This window comes from Lichenostomus cassidix, chromosome 5 (assembly GCF_008360975.1).
Source record: "Lichenostomus cassidix isolate B80296 chromosome 5, HeHo_3.0, whole genome shotgun sequence".
Lineage (NCBI taxonomy): Eukaryota > Metazoa > Chordata > Aves > Passeriformes > Meliphagidae > Lichenostomus > Lichenostomus cassidix.
In genome coordinates, this window is record NC_139486.1 from 43,725,460 (window position 1) to 43,745,026 (window position 19,567).

Consider the following 19,567-nt stretch of genomic DNA (forward strand, 5'->3'; position numbering starts at 1 on the left):
AAGCTATCTAGTAATTTGAGATGAAAAAGCAAATACAGCAAAGGAGCAAAAAGACTATTCCCCTGGAAAGCCAGAGGGGTGATTAGCATTAAAGAGTAATGTTGGTTCAGAGGAAACACGAGGGATAAAGGTAAGAGAGAAAGAATTCTGGACTGAGAAGAGAGAACTTCTGGCACTTTCAACACCATTAAATTTTAAGAAAAAGAGCCAGTAAGGAAATGAACAATAAACTGGTCTCTTTTGGAAGTTCAGCTTTTTACAAATAAAGTAATAAATGGAAATTTTTCTTACCAGAAATGAAACTCTAGTAAATTAGTACTACTGAAAAATAATACTTAAAGGTGTAGCAGCCCCTTCTCCCCAGCCTCCCCAAAAAGAACACAGCTCAGAGCAGTTGAATTCCTCCTACCATTGCATGTGGAATATCCGTCTGTCCAGGAAGGCTGCTGGTGGAGTAGATTGCTGCTGGAATTGATACTCATTCTGCCAGCTCCTTCCAAAATCATGATCTGTAAGTGAATTAAACAGCTTGCTTAGTGAGCGGTGTCTAGTCCAAGAGGTAAATGGCACAAAAAAAAAAAAAAAAAATCCACTGAAGGTGAAGCAAGGAGGCCAATTCCATTTGTAGAAGAAGATACAACTGAAATCAAGAACATGTTGACACAACCCCTTTTCCACTGCCACAAAATCTCCTTATGATAAACATTACCATGATTAATTTGCATATGCAAGAAGCAAGTTTCTACAGCTGCCCATCCATAAATGAATAATCTGTAATCAGAAAAGAAGCCGAATGAAAAGACAAGGCTCCTGACAGAGCAATGCATGAAAACTGCTAAGCTTTGAGAAGTGAAATATCAAATAGTTTTACTTTTTTCTTTTCTATCTCAAAGGGAAATGTTCTTCTTTCCTCTTTTTCTTTTTTTTTAGGAGATAGAAAGGACTTTTCAAGAATTGGAAATGAAACTATATAGTAGACTACAAGCCATGCTCAGAAAATCCTTCACACAGAAGGATACACATAATAATGTTACAAGGAGGTAGCATTACAGGGAATATCTTGTCAGCTGACCCAGTTTCTTATCTGATCTGTGTCAGCAGTGTCTATAACACTTCTTGGTAACAAATATCACTGATCATACATTTCAAATCACAAAAAAAATCAGATGGTCAAAGATCTTGTAAATGAGACAGCCATTGTTGTAAAAGAATCAATATTTTGGAGTGACACCAGCCCCAAGATAGCATTCCCTTTTTAAGCAAACTTTCCTTTCCATGTATCTTAGCATTAGCACCATGAGAAAAATTGTCCTTTACTTTTTTATACTTAAAAAAACCCTACTTGTGTGATATTTTAGAAAAATGTCACGTTTATCTCATGCCCAATCATTCCAGTGAAAATATACAAAATTCCCCAGGCACGATCTTTCAGTAGTTTGAAGTTGTAAAGTTTAAAAATATACATTATAACCAAAGACATTATCGAGGAGATTGGGAAAGTAATTTGTTAAACATTATAAAGGCTTTGGATTGTAATTCTTATATACACAGGGAAAAAAAAACCAAAAACCAAACCACTATTCAAAAATATTGAAAGCCACAAAGTCTGTAAAAACAAAACATTAGACATCAGGATGGCATGTGCATGCAACTAGACTTCACCCTGAAATTAAAAAGATTATGAAATACGAAATGAACTTGTGAAGGTTAAAGTCACTGGTCTTGGCTGTTCATCCGCTGAGGCCAGTGAAAAACTTCCACTGAGAGCACATCCCTCTATCCCCTACAAGCTCATGCCAGCAACCTTTTTGATACAAGGAGTCAATAGAAACACTTACGGCCTTGGGTTTAAAGAAGCACTCTAAAAATGACCTGGATTGGTATTTTCCTCTGTCACTTAAAATAAATCATGTAACTTAAAAGTTACAAATATCTACTTCTTCCCCCTGCCCCCCTACTCCTCTATATATTCAGTGAAACAAAGGGAGAGAGAGGGCTTACTGACCATTGCTGAAAAAGCCAAAGCGTAAGTTTATAAAGTTTATCATAGGGAATGGCACTTTACAGTATAAACTACTTCAGGGGGGGTTTTGCTGGTTTTTTGGGGGGGGTTTGTTTGGTTGGTTGGTTTTTGGTTTTGGGGTTTTTTTGCCTTTTTGGATTTGTTTTGTTTTGTTTTGTTGTTTTTGTGGGGGTTTTTTTTATTTTTTGTAGCTACGCAGGATGGCAAAATCAAACCATGGATAATTTAGCAGTTGCTTTCCACTTTTATCTCTAGCCACTCTGTGAAGTGACCACTAGCAAGGAGGATTTAATTTCTCATAGTAGGTATATGGGGTTATAAAATATTAACAATTGAGGTACAGATACTACTTGTCCCATTCTGGCCAAATGAAAGATGACTATCATATCAGTCAGTACATTTATACAAGTTATAAAATATTCTTTAGCCCAATGTGAAGGCCAAGTGACTTAGTATTGTGAGTGAGGTGTGAGGAAGCACTTGAATTCAATACCATAATTATAAAGGTGTTCAGCCTATAACGTATACAAATTATATACTTGATGTGTAAGAACTTTTAAGCAATAATGCATATTTGACAGTCAATACGTACACTTCTGAGGCTGTACAGGTTGATGATGTATCAAGTTATTTCTTTAACTTTGGTTTTAATCATTAAAGACAATTAGGTATGAATGAATGAAATATTAATGAAAAAGAACTTATTACAGTATCAAATAGAGGTGAGGTAGAATACCAGCTATTCTGGAAAAACTATAAAACTTGAGAATCAGGAAAACACTTAGAAACTTTGGTTGGTGAATTCACTTTAAAAAAAAATGTAACATGCACTTCATATGCACTTCATAACTTAAATCCATTGATCTGAAGTTGCATTTACAGAAGCTATCTCAGAATTGCAAGTACCGTGTTATGTGGTTTTGTATTCTACAACTTCTGTAGTTTCTGGACTTCTACACAGGTTTCACAACTTGTGCAAAATGCTTACAAATGTCTCTGGAAAAATGTGTGCATATGAACTGAAATTATTTCTGTGTAATTTGGTCCTGAAAATTCGGGGTTTTTTTTCTTCCTAGCTCATCAAGTGAATTTCCAAACCAAAAGATCCTGTGACACTTTGATTTGGCAACTGAAGCTATGGATAGTTAAATAAACCAAATCATGTGTCTTGCACAGTTTTTCCATTCCAGCAGCAACTAAAACAAATGCACTTCAGAGATCTGAAAATAAGAATTCTGACAGACTTTTCCCTAGATATGGATGTTACTTTCCTTTAAAATGTCCTCTCACCATTGCAGTCCAGCAGACAGTTGCCCTTCCCTGTATCCCTGGTCATCAGTATTATTTTCAAATAATGTCCATGGAACTCGCTTTACAATTTAATCAGTCAACACATCGCGGTTTTGGAAGCTAAATAAATTATCAAAACTAGAATAACTTAATTAATTTCCAGTATCACCTATAGGAAAAATTGTGCCTAAGAGAGTGAATTTACAATATCACACTAATCACAGAAAGAGGACTGGATTTAGCTTTAACCCAAACTTTGCCAAAGTTCTGCATATTACTCAAGGAATGGGTTTTTTGGTGTCTCAAAAATTGTCAGCTCACCTCCTTTATCTTAATGCAAGGGCGTTCCCTATTTGGAAATCATTCTAGCTCTTTGTTCAGGAGGAGTATACAGTCCTGCTAACAATTTCCACACCTTTGCTTGGAAGCACACAGCATTATGCTCAACAATATCTTCTGTATAAAAATAAAACTGTGATTTTCTTCGTATCACCGTGTATATGCCTTTTTTTGCTAAAAAATCATGGAAGATTTATACTTATAGTAGTGTCTAATCCCATACTTGAAAAGGTTTTGAGTCAGGATATTGGAGGCACCGTGTTCCTCACTAGTTTAGGGCTAAATGCTCAAATCTTCCTGGTGTACAGACAAACCTGGTTAAAGGGCGTGAAACCTCAAGGGGAAGGACACATAAGATGCTCAGTTTTCTTTTAATTATACTCCATGTATCAAAGTGAATTGTGGAACTAATGAAGCTTGGTTTCCTATGAATGTGTATCTTGTGGTTGGATTCTCTTGTGTCTAGTAAGATGTGAGTGCTGATTGAAGTTTTTCCCACGGTTGGGGCATTCATAATATCTCATTGTCTCAAAGCAGTGAGCTCAAGCGTCACTCTTTCTTTCAGATCAAGTATTAATGGATTTTCCTTCTGTACTTGGCAGCCAGTCTTCATTAATCCTGTAAAAACTTCGTATCTCTGGGACTTCTACCCCCATATCAAATTTAATTAAAATTGGTGATGAAACTCAAAGATTGTTACAGGTCAAATGTAAAAGCCAAAACACGGAATAACCACAAAAGCCTCATTTCCTCTGGAAGCCATGTTAAAAAAGGATTCTAGCTGAGCTAAGATTTTGGAAAATAATATAAAGATCTTAAGACCTGCTCCTCTATTATGACTGGGTACATTATAAATGAAAGCACATATGAAATATCATATGAGTATATAATCACATGTATTTTTATACACATACACACACACATGCCTATGTCTGTGCATGGCAGATGTCTGTACACACATTCCCATTCTGTTCCCCTGAAGAGATGCCATCTCTGAGGAATAATTTATAACACTATGCAAATAACACTTTACTCAATCAGCACAGTTAAATACAGTTGTGCATTGGTGTTCAGCAAAATTCTTTCTAGAGAGGTAGTATTATTAGAAGGGATTATTTAATTTAAAAAAAAAAAATTCTTTTACCTACATTCATTTTATCAGGTGGTATTCTAAGACCAAACCCTGAAGTCCTGTCTTAGTGAGAACTCCCACTGGAGTCTGAAGGAGCTTGGGCTGAACCACAACCCAGCAACTTGGCAGTAGCAGGAGGTCATTTGCTCTGCTCCTCTTCTTTTCCATGACCACCTGACCACTCTGAGTAAACAGTGGTAATGGAAAGAGCAAGGAGCCATGGCCTGCCTGTGGAGCAAATCCAGCATTGCAGAAAAATATATTTACAAATCCTTGAACCTTGAACACTGTATAGTGCACTCTATGCGAATTATTTTATTGCACTACAGGTGTGCTCTGAAAATAAATTACTTTGATCCCCATTTCCACATTCAACCCAATCAATCTTAACATCCATAAAGTTTCTCCTTTCTTTAAACCAGAATCTCTCAAGAACAACTTATATTAAACGACACAAAAATTCTGAGCACAGGAAAGGCGAATAAGCAGTACAGAGAAAGTGATTGAATCCTAAAGTAGTACAACCAGAATGATTGTTCTGATATCAATTTGTATAGTTGCTCATGGGCACAACTCTGAAGTGAACTAAGGGAGTATGGAGGGGGAGCCCACAGGGGAAAGGGCTCCACAGGGGCAGGAGGCCCCCAGCCCTCCCGGTGGTTAAGCCATGCACCGTGAGCAGAACACAACAACAATGTCTAGGGCAAAACAGACTGAAACTACTAAGCCATGACTCCACCTGTAAGCTATGCAAAGTCTAAGAGTGACTTCTAGCTGAGACAAGCTCAGCGCAGCTCCTCCTGGCGTGTCCAAAAGGGTGGATCTCTTCTGGCATATTTACCTATGGGATTCTTCCCCATTTTTCCCCTTTTACCATCATGGCTGAACTTCAAATGTAGATTTCACCTGGGCCTACTTTCTTTGAAGTCTGTTATGTACACAGTGAAGACACAATCCCTGCTTTTCAGGGCTTGGAGTTTATGGAACAAGTATCTACAGAGTATGTTAAATATTTTAGATCATTACTGCATCTTGGATTACAGTCAAAGACTTACACAGTAATCTAAAATAAATAATACCAAGTGATAATTGCAATTGAAGAGTAACAAAATCTGGATTTTTAATCCTTTTCTTGAAAAATCAAAAGACCACTAAGTAGGCAGAATTTTCAAGCCGTAACAAACACAGAACATGTACAAGACAGCACGTGGACTTGTTTTACACATACGGCTACTTCGGAAACATAAATGCCTTGTACTTGTAATGTATATGATCAATTAGCTGCTTTGCATTCCAACCAGCTATTTTACATCTCCAGTGGTGGTAAGGGCAGGCACAAACTGAATATATGAATGTTGAAAGCCTGTTTGCATGTTCCTGTGAGCTTTGGGTCTTCTGTTAGGGGGTTTTTTATTCCCTTTCATTTAATGTGCATTACTACCAGGGCTCCAGGGTCCTAGTTTGAGCCAGTGTGTCTATACATACAGTTATGGCTGACCCAAAGATTGCCCTATGATCTTTATCTGTCTAATTTGCAAAGGTCTCAGGTTCATCCTTGGTGTCTGTGCCAGACTCCCAGATAAGATATCACCCATGCCATGGCTCACTTTCAGATGTGACCTTTTCTGCAGTGTGTTAGCATCTCTTCTGGCCATGTAGATCCACTTGTAGCTATCACACACTTCTTTGTTTCCACACCTGTAGTGCCTATAGAGCAGAGAGAAGCCTCAAGAGAAACAACTCATCTGTAGGCTGATTACTTGCAGGCATCCACTTTACAACAAAAAGCTCAACTTCAGATCAATTTGCTATGGCCTGCAAGGTACCATTCAGGTGACAGTCTGTGCAGCTTGATGTGTTTGATAATAACCTCAAGACTCACCACTGAGAGAACTGAAAAACTCTTAGAAAGCTTTGAAGAACGTTCATGTGAAGAAGCACTCTGATCACATAATATTTGTTGTAAAACATACCGAGTGTTTGATGCATTTCATTTTTAGTCCATCTCATGTGCCTTTGGGCCATTGTAAAAAAATCTGTTTACTGAATCACATTACGAGTATAAAGTTCAAGGAATCATTTTTCTAAGAAACTTTTCTAAATAATCTCTGAAATTCGTAATATGCAGGATTCTGGTTTGGGTCTTTGGGGCTAATTTTTTTCCTACTACACCTCTCTGAAGTGCATGTTTCTATGCTAACGTATTTTTTTACTATATAGCTGTGGTTCATGTACATAAACCCACCTTTGCATGTGTAAAAGTGGTGAGCTCTTGGTGAGCTTTCAGAGACTACATTGAATCCTTGATCATTTACTGTTGCGGGCTTTTGGAAAGGAAGACTTTGGTTTATTCTTTTGTTTTCTTTGAACCTTGTACATTAAATGTATACATGAAGGTAAACTGAAAGACCAGAAAAAGGAAGATGAATAGAACAGGAGTGTTTAACATATACCTACATTACAGATAGGATCATGATAAACAAATTCAAATAAAGCTTGATTGGAATATTTTATTACTAAAGATCTTATTTTCATGATGCACTACAAGGCAACTTTTGTAAGAGATATGTGGTGGTTGTTTTAACATGTTCATATGGATGCTTCAAAATCTTGCATATATATTTTAACTAAAGAGAACCTTGGGTAGAAAAGTTAGGATCTAGATCTGTATCTGAGCTATCCCTCTGCTCCAGGGTTTGGGTTTGGTTCTTATCTCTCTTTTAACGATGTAATTTAAAGACAAAACCATAGTTCAGTTTCCTTTTTGAGAGAGAACAAAGTTCACTTTATGAATGCAAGAAAATTACTTGATGATATGCAAAGACTCATAGGTTGTTTTTTCTCTGACCCCTTTTTTGCCAATAATCTTCATATGAACTGACTTCAATTTTCAAAGTACTCATTAGTAAAATGAAAATAAAAGGAAGATTTTTTAAAGAGGAGGCTTTTTGTTTGTTTGTTTTTCTAAATCAGAAGCAAACAGAAAGCAGATTGTGAACAGAGAGTCCTTGAGGCACAGATGTGTCTGACAGTGTTAACTACCAAAGGTTTGTACTTCTGCAAATTTTACCCATTGTCGTGTTACTTTAGCAGAGAAAACAGTGAAATGGAAACTGCCACTTAACAAGAATCTGGTGTTTCAGATCCATGCTTTCCTGTCACATCACCAGCTAGATGTGCATGGTCTTGCCATGCCACTAGTTTTTGAATATGAAAAGAACAATATCATCATTTATTTTACTGTCAAAAAACTCATCCTCCTTTTTGCAGAAGTTCTGTGCACAGAGCCATATAATATTAGTGAAATTGCTATCATAGAGTTGAGACAAAAGTGAGTCAAGAAAAGGTTTTATTTCTTGTGATAGATGTTTGGGTTATATCTGCAGTAATGTATTCTTAGGATATTTGGAACAAGCAGATAGAATCATTAAAAACTAGCCAAAAATAAGCAGGCTATTTTCTTTTTCATTTTTCAGAGTTGGCTTTGACTGGTATATGGCAATGCTTTCATTACTGTCTGCACCACTTCAGCAAGTTCATGATAATTTGGGTCAATCATTTTTTCTGGAATATTTAGAAGTCATTTGCCATAGGTTCATCAGGCTAGCCTCAGGTATACGGAGTCTTGGAAACACAATAATGGGAAAAACTGCCTTTGCTCTTTATTCTTCTTTCAGCACTTAATACCACACCTCATGGAACAACTCCACACCTCCTTTCATGTCCTTCCTATCTCTCTGGTACATCCTTCCTCTAACCAGGAGCCAGCTCATCTCCCTAATCTGCTTTTGCTAAACACCTTTCTTTTGCTTACAATACACTAAATATACAAATGGCCGAAAAGCACTCTAGATGGCCCTGTAACTTGACAAGCCACACGTCTATAATTACACATGAACCTCATCAGCTAACAAAATATTACCATCATGTTCTAACACCTTCTCCTTTTCCCTTGGCTCTGGTTTCCCAACCACTTCCCTCTACCTTCCATGACAGCTTCTCTTTGCATTGCTTTAAAGACTAGCAGCACATTGAGGGAACTGTTTTCCATACTGCTAATATAGCCTGTGTGACTGTTCAGTTGTTAGTGAATAATGACAATAATAACAGTAATAATTGTGTTTGTATTCTTGTTTGGCTCTCATTAGATGCTGACTCGTTGCTGACATAACAGCTACTCAGATATATGCTGCAGCAACAGACAGTATTTCATGTGGAAGTTTATTTTAACCACTATCACCACCAGCATTTCTCTTTTGTTATGGGGCTAGTCTGGTTTTCAACAGTAACAACCACTAATTTGCCTACTTTAAAAAAAAAAAAAAAAAAGAGCAATTGTGTTTTTTCTCTCTTTTCTTTTTTGTAAACTCTGTTTCATATATTTGTTTTATAGAGGGCATCTGCCTGTAAACTGCAAGATTCCTCTTTAGGGCTGGTTTCTGAGTGAGAACCAAACAGAATAAGGAACTTGGGATGGAGACCCAAAACAGTGTCTTGGGGAAAGTGCAAATTTTCCCATTGGGCTACTACTTTTTACATGATTTTATTCATTTAATCAACAAACTGATTGTGCTTCTTCATTAAATACATGAGCATCACAGCACAAATTAACTAGGACAGAGAATCTCGAAGTTAAGCATAAAGCATTTTATGCAGCTTTCTGGGGATCCAATCTACTTAATTGCAGTGCTTATACAGTGTTACGACCCACTGCCTGACTAACCATAATAGGATCACACTTTTTTGCTGATGGGATAGCAAAAGCATATTTCAAAGAGGAGATGTAGCAGAGGCAATGCAGGGTTCATGGCGGGAAGGATCATTCTGCACAGCTGACAGGGAGGGGTTTTTTGGCTATTAACTTCTCTACCACATTCCCTAGTACCAAGCTGGGACTTGCTGATCCCACTTATGGGGTAGCTCCATCCAGGACGCCTGCTTACCCTGCACTGCTCCCCAGACTACCAAGTACCCCAAGATGAGCGTCTGTTTGCAAAGAAAGTTGTACTCTACTGGGTGGCTATCACTGAAACCCAGTCAAGCTCACAGACCCTGTTTCAGAAAGCTGCTGTCAGACCATTACTTTGACTGCCTTTCAGTCTTTCATGTTTGTGTGTTTTTAGTAAACATTTACTTGGAGTCCAGCTATATCCATGTGGTTTCTTCATATTGTATTTGTTGTGAAAAGAATAAGAGATTGCAATACCACTTCCCTGGCATCCCACTCCAACAGCTGCACAAGAGCTGTTGGCTTTACTGCTGGGTTTAGCAGCAGGCTCACTTGTCCCCTGGTCTGAGGACTGTGAGCCTTCCAGAGCCACATGGCACTGAGACAGTACTTTACATATATGCCACCACCTATTTATGCTCACTGCCTTTATTAAAAGCCACCAGAAAATGGGGGAATGAGGTTTCCTTGCTCTGTAGCCACTTTTGACAGGTAAGTTAAGATGTTGTGGGAAATGATGTCTCCCCACTTCTGTAAAAGCCAAGAACACCTTCCTTGACTCCCTCCTGCCTGTGGTTAGAAGAGCAACGCTTCCGTGGCGTCGGTCCTTCTCACCTGGCACAGCCAGAGCTGCCCATCCTGTTTCCATTGATTTCTCCAGTGGTTGCGTTAAACAATACAATGGAGTATTTATGTGTCAGTGTTAGGAGCAGGTTATTAAGTAAAACCCACCGTAAATAGAGCCGTTAATTCAGTTGCTGGCATGGCTCTCTGTTATCTCCTCAATACCTCCCAGAGGGTATTAGTCTTACCCTTTCGTTTGAGTTGGCAGCAGAGTTATTTTTTTGCACCTGCTGCTCTACTCCGATAACAACACAGGTCAGCTTTGATTTGTTGGAATATAAACAAAAAAAGCAAAGCCAGGCATCTGCCTCAACAGCCGGGGCCGGTTTGATGATAGAGCTTTTCCCATTGGGTTTTGTACAAATGTGCTCTTTCAATTCTTATGTGAACTCTCTCCTGTTTCACAAATAGTCCTTTGCAACAGAATAACCTGGTGTCAGAAAAGAACTCAATACTATTCTTTTCCATCAATGGAACCAGTCAAAGTAAGACCCTGTTCTAAGACTGGAGTCAGAAGAAATGTCATTCAAATACATAAAGAAAAAGCAGCTAAGATGTGGTGGTTCAAAAATTACTAGGAAAAAGCAGCAAATTAAATGTAAACAGTAAAGGAGCTTTCTTGAGAGATAAAGAAAACCTGAAAATCTGGGAGGGTTTGCTTTCCCATATGAACCCACACACACTCCAACTCTTAATCTGCTATTTCACAGGAGAAAAAAAATAACATTGAGTCCATGAGAAGTAGGTACTCAGATGGGAACTGAGTTACTTTTAAGTTCTTCTGAAAATTAAGCCTGCAGGGCTCATCTACTCTAATAGCATCTATGGTGATGGAAAAACTCCTGAAACACTGACAATCATGGAGCACGGAAGGAAGAGTTCACACAGACAGCAAAGGCACTAAATAGCACAAAACACAGAAATGGGGGAAGGAACCAGCATTGTATCCTCATTACAAATAGGAAAACTGAGACACTGAGCTGAAATTATTCACTGAAGTCACATAACAAGTCAATGGAGAAGTCAGTCCAGCTCATATCTTCCAGCTGAAGCTCCATCGCTATCCATTGCATCACGTCTCCAGGAAATCTTTCAACATGCAGATGAGTTAGGTTGAATGTGGGTTTTTTGAGGGCAGAGAGAAGGTATTAAACAAGAGAAAGAATCCTCAAGAAAAAAAAAGACCTGTTCAGACTGAAACCAAAATTCTTCTATGCATCATGGCTATTATGTGACTGGTAGAGATTTGAATGATAAGTTAGCCAAACAATTAAAACTACAGTTGAAGCATTAAATCAAAAAGCTGCCCTTGACCTATGTACGATCCTGAAAATGAGCTAGAAATTCCTAAGCAGAGCTGGCTGAAATTCAAAATTTCTGTTCTGTGAACAGTTCTGTGGAACTGTGGCTATTTCTGTAGGGTTTTTTCCTTCCTTTTTTTTTTTTGTTTTTATTTGTTTGATTGTTTATTTGGGTTTTTTTGGTTGGTTGATTGGTTGGTTTTTGGCTGTTTGTGTGGTTTAGGATTTTTTTTTGGTCTGTTTTTTTTTTTTTTTCTCTTTTAATCACAATGAAAGAAAAGAATTTTCAAAAGAAAGTCTCCTGACCATAGGGAATCAACTGACTTGTAAAAACCTATATTCAAGTTGTCCGAGTATCAAATATCAATATCAAATGTAGAATTGTTTGTAAAAGACAGAAATGTGAAGAACCAAACTAAGGCACACAGGCAGCAATATCCCCAGAGCAGCTGTACTGGGAGCAATAAACTCACCTAACGTGGCTGTTGTGCATATGGTCACCAGGGAACCCTCAGCAGAGCCCAACCACGCTAATCCTGAAATGAAGGCAGCCTCTGACTGTCCCAAAACCAAACTAGGACATGAATTTTGTGATCCTGTTTCTTCTCTTTCACTGAACATCTCTATTCCTCATCTTCCTGTTTATTTCTTTTACTTTTCTTTTTAAAATTTTTCTTTCCCTTTTTCCCTCTCTCTTTAATTTTTTTGCCTTTTAATTAGTCAGACTGACTGACCAGGACAAGTAAGTTTCCTTCGATACATCATAATCCTGTAACCAGTAAAACAGACTAAAATATCATTTTCAATTATCTATCTCTGGTACAAGAATGCCAGGTCTTACAGCAACTGCTGAGTTTGTAGCAGGTCTCGAAGAGGGAGGCTGGAGGAGTCAGAAATCAGAAAAAAACTTGCTTCCTCCAGTTCTTTTTGCTCTCCTATACTGCTATGTATCTCAGTCATCAATGTAACTGGAAGAGATTTCCCCAGCAAAACCAAGAAAAATATTTTCAGACTATTTCAAACAACTATTTTCCTCAAAAGTAGATTTATTACCATGGAATTATACCTATTTTAACAATGTTCTGGGAAAGGAATGTTATCAGGGATCCTTATAACAGCTACTTTCAGGTGCTGGGAAGCATTTTCTTCTTTTCTTTTTATCTTTTATGATTAAATCTTCATTAGATTTTTAATTTTGAAGATGTGTCATAGCTATCATAAGGAAGGCTGATGCCTTGACTATATTGCTTGTAGTCCAGGGTTTGGGGAAGGGCAGCCCTGGGCACCCCAGCTCTCAGGCCATGCACGTGTTCCTGGAAAAAAACCTACTGCAGCACAGGGCAAAACTGGCAGACATGGAAGTCAGTAGCTCGATCTAGGACTCCTGGCATGAACATCCCCTCACTCACTACAAGAAAATGCCAGTCACTCATTTATACCTACTGACACAACAGACATGCCAAATAGCAATAGCTTTGCATTTTAAAGGATTTGCATTTTAAAGGATTAAATCAAGGGGCTCTTAAGATGGGAAAACAGAAATGGTTGAAACTGGGAAAAAATATATTTGAATTCCTGTTTTAAAAGCTATAGCAAGAGAGGCTGTTAAGGAGATAAGGGATTTGCAAGTCTTACGAGGAGCATTTCAGGGAACTGGGGGGTTTTAGCCTGGACAAAAGTAGGCTCAGGGGAAACTTTATCACTCTCTACAACTACCTGAAAGGAGGTTGGGGGTCAGTCTCTTTTCTCAGGTGACAAGCAACAGCATGAGAGAACATAGTCTCAAATTCAACCAGGGGAGTTTTAATTGAATATTAGGAAACACTTCTTCACCAAAAAGGTTATCGAGGATTAGAACAGGTTGCTCAGGAAAGTGGCAGGGTGTCCACACCTGGAGGTGCTTAAAACATAAAGATATGGCACTTAGGGACTTGATTTAGTGGCAGACTCAGCAATGCTGAGTTGAGGGTTAGACACCATGTTCTTAGAGAACTTTTCCAGCCTAAATGATTCTATAATTCCATGTATTAGCGCAGGGTATTTGTTATGACTGTTGGAACCGGCAAAAGGCAGACAAAGAAATTTATGGGATTGACTCTCGTCCAAAAATATTTAATCATTAAAGATTTTAAAGAACAAAGGGAAGCTTCTACCTGCTGTTACAAAGTATTACAGCTCCATCATTAAAAGTCTCAGAGAGGGTAAGGATAACTGCGAGTCACTAAATGTAGAAAAAACTGCATCTATTTAATTTTGTACATTCCAATTTTGATAAGCCTATGAGGATATCTTGCTCATCTAATCACCTCTTAATTCAGTCTTCTAAACCTTTTTCATCTTCTTCTGTCAGGGCAGATGCCTGGGAGTATTAAGAGTCTTTTATGTGAGTACTGTGTTAGATCTCACTGCAAAAGAGATGAGAACAGCACCCTTGAGTGTGTCAGAATTCGACTCCCTGATAAAGCCCCTCCAATCTATGAGACAATTGCTTAAGCAAGCATACTTTGGAAGTGCATCATCAAGATGCAAGCTTCTAAACTATTGTGTAATAATAATTACATGTTGCAGTAAAAAATCATTAAGAAAGTTTGGGGGTTATCACTATATCATGGACTTAGTCTGATTCCTGACCATAGCATCTTGGGCAGTTTTACAAGGGTTCTTTAACTATATAGCAAAATTAATTAGTTACCTGCTCACTGTTAAATGAAAGAAAACTCAGAAATTTTAAAAAACATAACCAATTCTTCTTGTGATGGCACTAGTAATTTAGGCAATAGAACATATTTTTACACATAGGTGCTTAATCCTTACAGACTTCTAGGGGCTCAGGAGATTATTCTGGCTACATCTGATTGTCAGTTGAGAAAATATCTCTAATTTTTATGTCTGTGTCCTTCCTCCATAATAGACAAGAACTTTTATTCTACATTTTTGTAGGTCCTTTAGGTAGAATTACTTTCTTTCCAGCACTACAAAGCAATTATCTTTTATTACCCCATCTTATTGGTCTATAATCAGTGATTACCCAGCTCCAGTTGGCTGTTCTGTCTACTGGTTCTCATACTCTTTCCTGTGAAGCACATTTCACAAGATCAGCAGAGGAATAGGTAATGATAACCATGTGCAATGTCAGCTTTTGGAAGGGGAGTCTTTGAGGCCTCCTGCTCAGAGGGAGACATGCAGAATGCCAAATGCCAGTCGATTGCTCCACTGGCTACATGACTCCATGTTTACTCATTCTCACCTGTCTGTAGACCAACGACCAACAAACGCCCCAAGTATTCCAGGCATTCAGTGAGGGATTTGGTGCAAACTGCATCCCCAGTAGAGCTCAAAGGAGCTCTCATACTAAGGCTCCTGATGACTTCCACAAAAAACAAATTAATCCTTACTTTTTCATATACCACCTGTGAGAACAAATCCTTCTTTGCTTAACCTTTCGATCAACAGCATTACTCATGAGTTTCAGTGTTACCAAGTTTGCAATGTACCCTCCTCTTGAAAACTTACTGAAATGCTTCCTTGGATCATCAAGGATCATAACAAATGTAAGCTGCAGAGTGTGCCGAGGCAGGGACAGTGAGGGAGAGACACAGACATTTGTGATTAGAGATCTTGAAGTGCCCTTGAACACTGGGCTGGCTGAATGGCTGAAGCCAGAGCACTTTGCTGAAGATGGTGTTGAACTTCACCAACACTCAGAAGGTGCTTATCATTAGGGAGAAAATTCCATTACTTTATGGTTGAAATTCAATAGTAATGAAGCTGTGAGATTGGACAGAGACTATTTCATTAAACATCACAAACTATGCCAGCTACAAAAATAGTGTTTCTGTTCATTTCCTTGTGCATAACAAGCCTTTACATTTTGTTTTACCACATCCTAATATTGTGTGTCATTAGTAATGACAAATGACAACTACGTTTGTGGCCATTTTCTTTTTATGTGCTGCTCATTGCAGGAATGCCTAGACCTCAACAAGAATACCTACTTAACAACTGTAGGAAGGCTGATGAGAAGGAGAGCCCTGTAAGACTGCAGAAAATCCTATAGAGAGTGGGTACACTGCCCTCAGATTAAGAAGGGGTCACTCATCTCTATCTGTATTTTGATCTCAGCACAGTCACAAATTTTTAAGCCAGACAGGTCTGTCCTGGAGCACCCACTTTCCAACCTGGCTCTCCGTACAGTAGGTCACTGCCCCAGTTCACAGAGATGGTATACCTAGTATTGCAGAAAGAGCTCGGGCACTGGTGTGGGGATTGAATCTGAACAAGTTAACAGCAACAGAAGATATGTTGAGACTTGAGACTCCACAGAATAGATCCAGACTACATTACATTCAGTGAAAAGTTTTCCTGGCTTGGGCCTGACATTAAGTTAGACATATTTATAAAAGACATGGAAGGGGTGAAAAAGGAAGGAAAGCTAAGTGCTGATTCTGGAAAGGTGTCATGGCTGGTGGGCAGTTCTCTGAGTTCACTGAGTCAATAAAATCATTAATCCTTTTCTGTGAGAATTGTACATAAATACACACTTCTTCAGCAGGTGTAGAATTCCATCCTCACAGGGGGGTTTGATGAAAATTGCTGTGGGACACGCAACAGACTACCATGTCGCTCTTGTCCGAACACAGGCACACCTACAGAAATCCTTCTTTTTTCCTCTCTAATCTCTCTCCATCTGTGTTTCTGGATGATTCTTCTGTTTTAGTTTGATCTCTCTCCATTGTAATGTGCTATCTTGCACCTCCCAGACAGAAAAAGTATAAATGCTAACAAAATTCATTGGGAATGAAAAAATTAAGGAAATTGCATGGGAGAAAAATGATTTAGTTTTTCATTTGTCCAACTGTCCTATTGTCTGTTTCCACCACTGCTGAGAACCCACAAAACCCTGAGAATATCTAAAGCAATAAGAAATTACTATGGCAATACCACAGCGTATTCTTTCAGTTGACAGGAAGGTAATAATATCCCACGTTACACAGACCACATTCTACTACCTGATCTCACCACGACTGGGGTAATATATGGTTGTCACTATAGGTTGCTGTGAAGCCCAACCTAACTTGTGCTGGTGCAAGCAAAGTGATATTTTGGTCTGATATGAGAGCCTTTGGTATCAGGACTTGTGGAAAATATGTATTTCTACCATTCTTACAGGCTTTACAAGTGACACTTGGAGTAGGAAAAAAAAATGGAAAAGCTAAATGTAAGGAAACATCTCTACTAATGATAACCTTGTCTCTGCACACAGGGCCAGTGCTCAAGGGGGAGAAGGGTGTCTGGAGGATGGCAGCTCTGTGAAAGCCTTGGGCACACTTCATAAACCCCTGAACTGGAATTCCCAGTATATTGACTCATAATATCTCTGTTTGGCACTGCTGTTCCTACAGACTCTGATCCAAATTTCACAGCTGCTGTGGAAAAATTAGAGGAGAGCATTGAAGTGATTAAAGGATGGAAAAGCTTACAGTGAAAACAGGTTGAGCCTTCACTGTACTGTAAGTTTCTCCATGAAAAGGAACAGCCTTTGGAGCTCAGACTACTACAATTACCAGGGACTAGGCTAAGAAAGGACTTGTCCTCAGCTAACTACACAAGGAAAAGAAATTTACTACCCGGGGGAACTTCGCAATAACTGTCAAGAGACAAAAAATCAGGTGGCTGAATGTTAAAGCAAGACCATGTGAGACTGAAAATGAGATAAAATATTTTTAGAAGAATGGTATTTAATTGCTGGGGCACTTGAAAAAGTTCTGGTGAATTTCCATCGCTGGACTTCTGCACCATTTTTTTCAAGTTGAAACTTTTCTAAAAGATAAGCTCTACTTCAAGTCATATAATTATCTTTGAAAAATTCTGGAAAGTCCTATGTTGTTTTTGCAGCAATCACTTAGTTTTGAAAATTGTAAAGGGCAGGAATTAAATTGTCACTGCGATATTTATAAGTGAAACACTTTAATCCTGTTGTCTTTCTAGTTTTAATTGCAACCATTTTCTTCAGTTTCTGCATTTGCATTAAATATAAAACTGTTTTATTTCCCAGCTCTGATATTTTCTACAGTACAAAACAGATGTCAGGAAACTGGCTTAAAATGCACTCTGTAAATTTGCTATCAAAGCAAAACTTAAAGGAGCCTGTTTTTAAATTTCACTGAAGTTTTCACAAATCGCAGGAAATACTGATGCAAGTTATATCTGTTTAACAGTGTCATATGAGACAAGTACAAATAAAATCACTAAAGAAAATTTTTACCCCAAGGTATATTTCTGTCATTATGAACTTGTCTAATTCTAAGAATTGTTTAATTCTAAAAAATGGGAAAGATAAGAAAGAAAGGATAGTTTTACGTATTTTAGAAGCAAACATGACATATATCTTTAGATGAAGTAATCAAAAAGTACATTACTGATATAATTCAATAACTCTATAAGAATAGACACAAAAGTATGTGCCTCAAATATCTCATGTGGTCAAATGCAAACATTTGTCACTAAGCCCATTACACATATTTTACAAAATCAACACAGATTTTGAGCAACTTTTTCTTTACATTCTCTTCTACAACCACTTGAACAACTGTGTCTATACCTTAAGGGGCCAGTTCTGGTTCTATTAAAATAAAATTACCATTGGAACAGAAACAAATTAAACAAGCAAAGACACTGCGGGCCTCACACTATATTTACCTACCCAGTGCCTGAGCCGGGTTCTGTGCAGTGTTTTTGCTTAGACAGGACTAAGATCAGCAGAACCTCCTTCACTACACAACTGCCAAGAGATTGCCTTGAGGCTGAAACCAAGCTAAATTGTAAATTTACTTGGGGATTTTTTGTTACGAACACAATCTCCATCAACATCCTCATCACGAAAAGGAATAGAAACACTGTCATTGTGGAGTGTCTCCTGGTTCTGCGACACAAGCACTCTCTATAGTATTGAGAAAGTCCACTTTTTCTCCCCTGTCTTACTAAACAGATGACAACTCTCTTGACAAAAGTAGCAGATTTAGGACCCGGAATATTATGAGATACATCATAATAGAAAAAATTCTCAGGATCTGGCTCCACTCAAACATAAACACAACAGAAATATTTAAATAGAAGATGTAAGTTGAAACCAGGAAACCAGAAATCTTTATTGTAACATTAGTAAAAGCCTTTTGATGAAATGAGCTTAGCTGCTGTTCCAAAGTTGGAAGGGAGAGGCTCAGTATAGTGGCCAGGAGTCCAGCAGACAATTATTCTTTATTATTATTATTATTGTTATTTTTTATTTTCACTGGTGTTATTTTAAAGGAAGTGCATTTAAGAAAAATAATAAATACCCCAAACACCTTACCTCATTTAGCTGCAGATTCTGGAGTGGAAATCCTGAACTGAGGCAATGGGAAAACTACAGAACAGTAGGTTGGGTAAGCACAGGTACTAGGTTATGTCAACTAAAGGCTCCCAGGAGTGAAGATAAATGGATGTGATACTAATTTTAAAACATTTTGCTGAACACTCAAGCAGCCAATAGGGGAATTCCTTAGGTCACTTCCTGTTCGTTTGATTGGATCTACAACGACAACAAGCAAGATGAGGTTGAGAGCGTTTGCATAAGGCCAGCTCAGTCCTCGGCATTCAAAGAGAACAGGTCTAACCGGGTTAAACGCGTGGCTCCAGAACAAAAGAAAAACCTGGTAATGGATGAGGGATTGATTTCTTTGTAGTTGTTTTTTTAAGACCATCCCTTCTTTTTTATTTTTTTTATTTTTTGAAATTAAGGTTATTTCAGGTAGATAGGGAGATCATAATGAGAATGGGGAGAAGTGAAAAGCAGGAATGTCCTAAATTAAAAGTAGTCTGGAAATGACACTAGGAGATGCATGGTGTGGAATAACCCTGTGCTGGTAGGG

The 19,567-nt window shown here is 38.2% G+C and overlaps 1 protein-coding gene across 3 annotated transcripts in view; it reads right to left on the reverse strand.

Annotated features, from left to right (window-relative positions):
* The window catches only part of EHF (ETS homologous factor), a 34,168-nt gene extending 15,025 nt beyond the window's left edge, over positions 1-19,143 (reverse strand). For 2 of the 3 annotated variants that reach the window (XM_085062690.1, XM_085062692.1), the window contains exon 1: positions 410-509. In XM_085062690.1, coding sequence (XP_084918816.1) covers positions 410-506 — 97 coding nt within the window. In that variant the 5' untranslated portion in view covers positions 507-509. Of the gene's footprint in view, positions 1-409; positions 510-19,008 lie in introns of those variants that run through there. The other variant, XM_085062691.1, reaches the window with a different exon arrangement.
* Between the last annotated feature and the right edge of the window lie 424 nt (positions 19,144-19,567).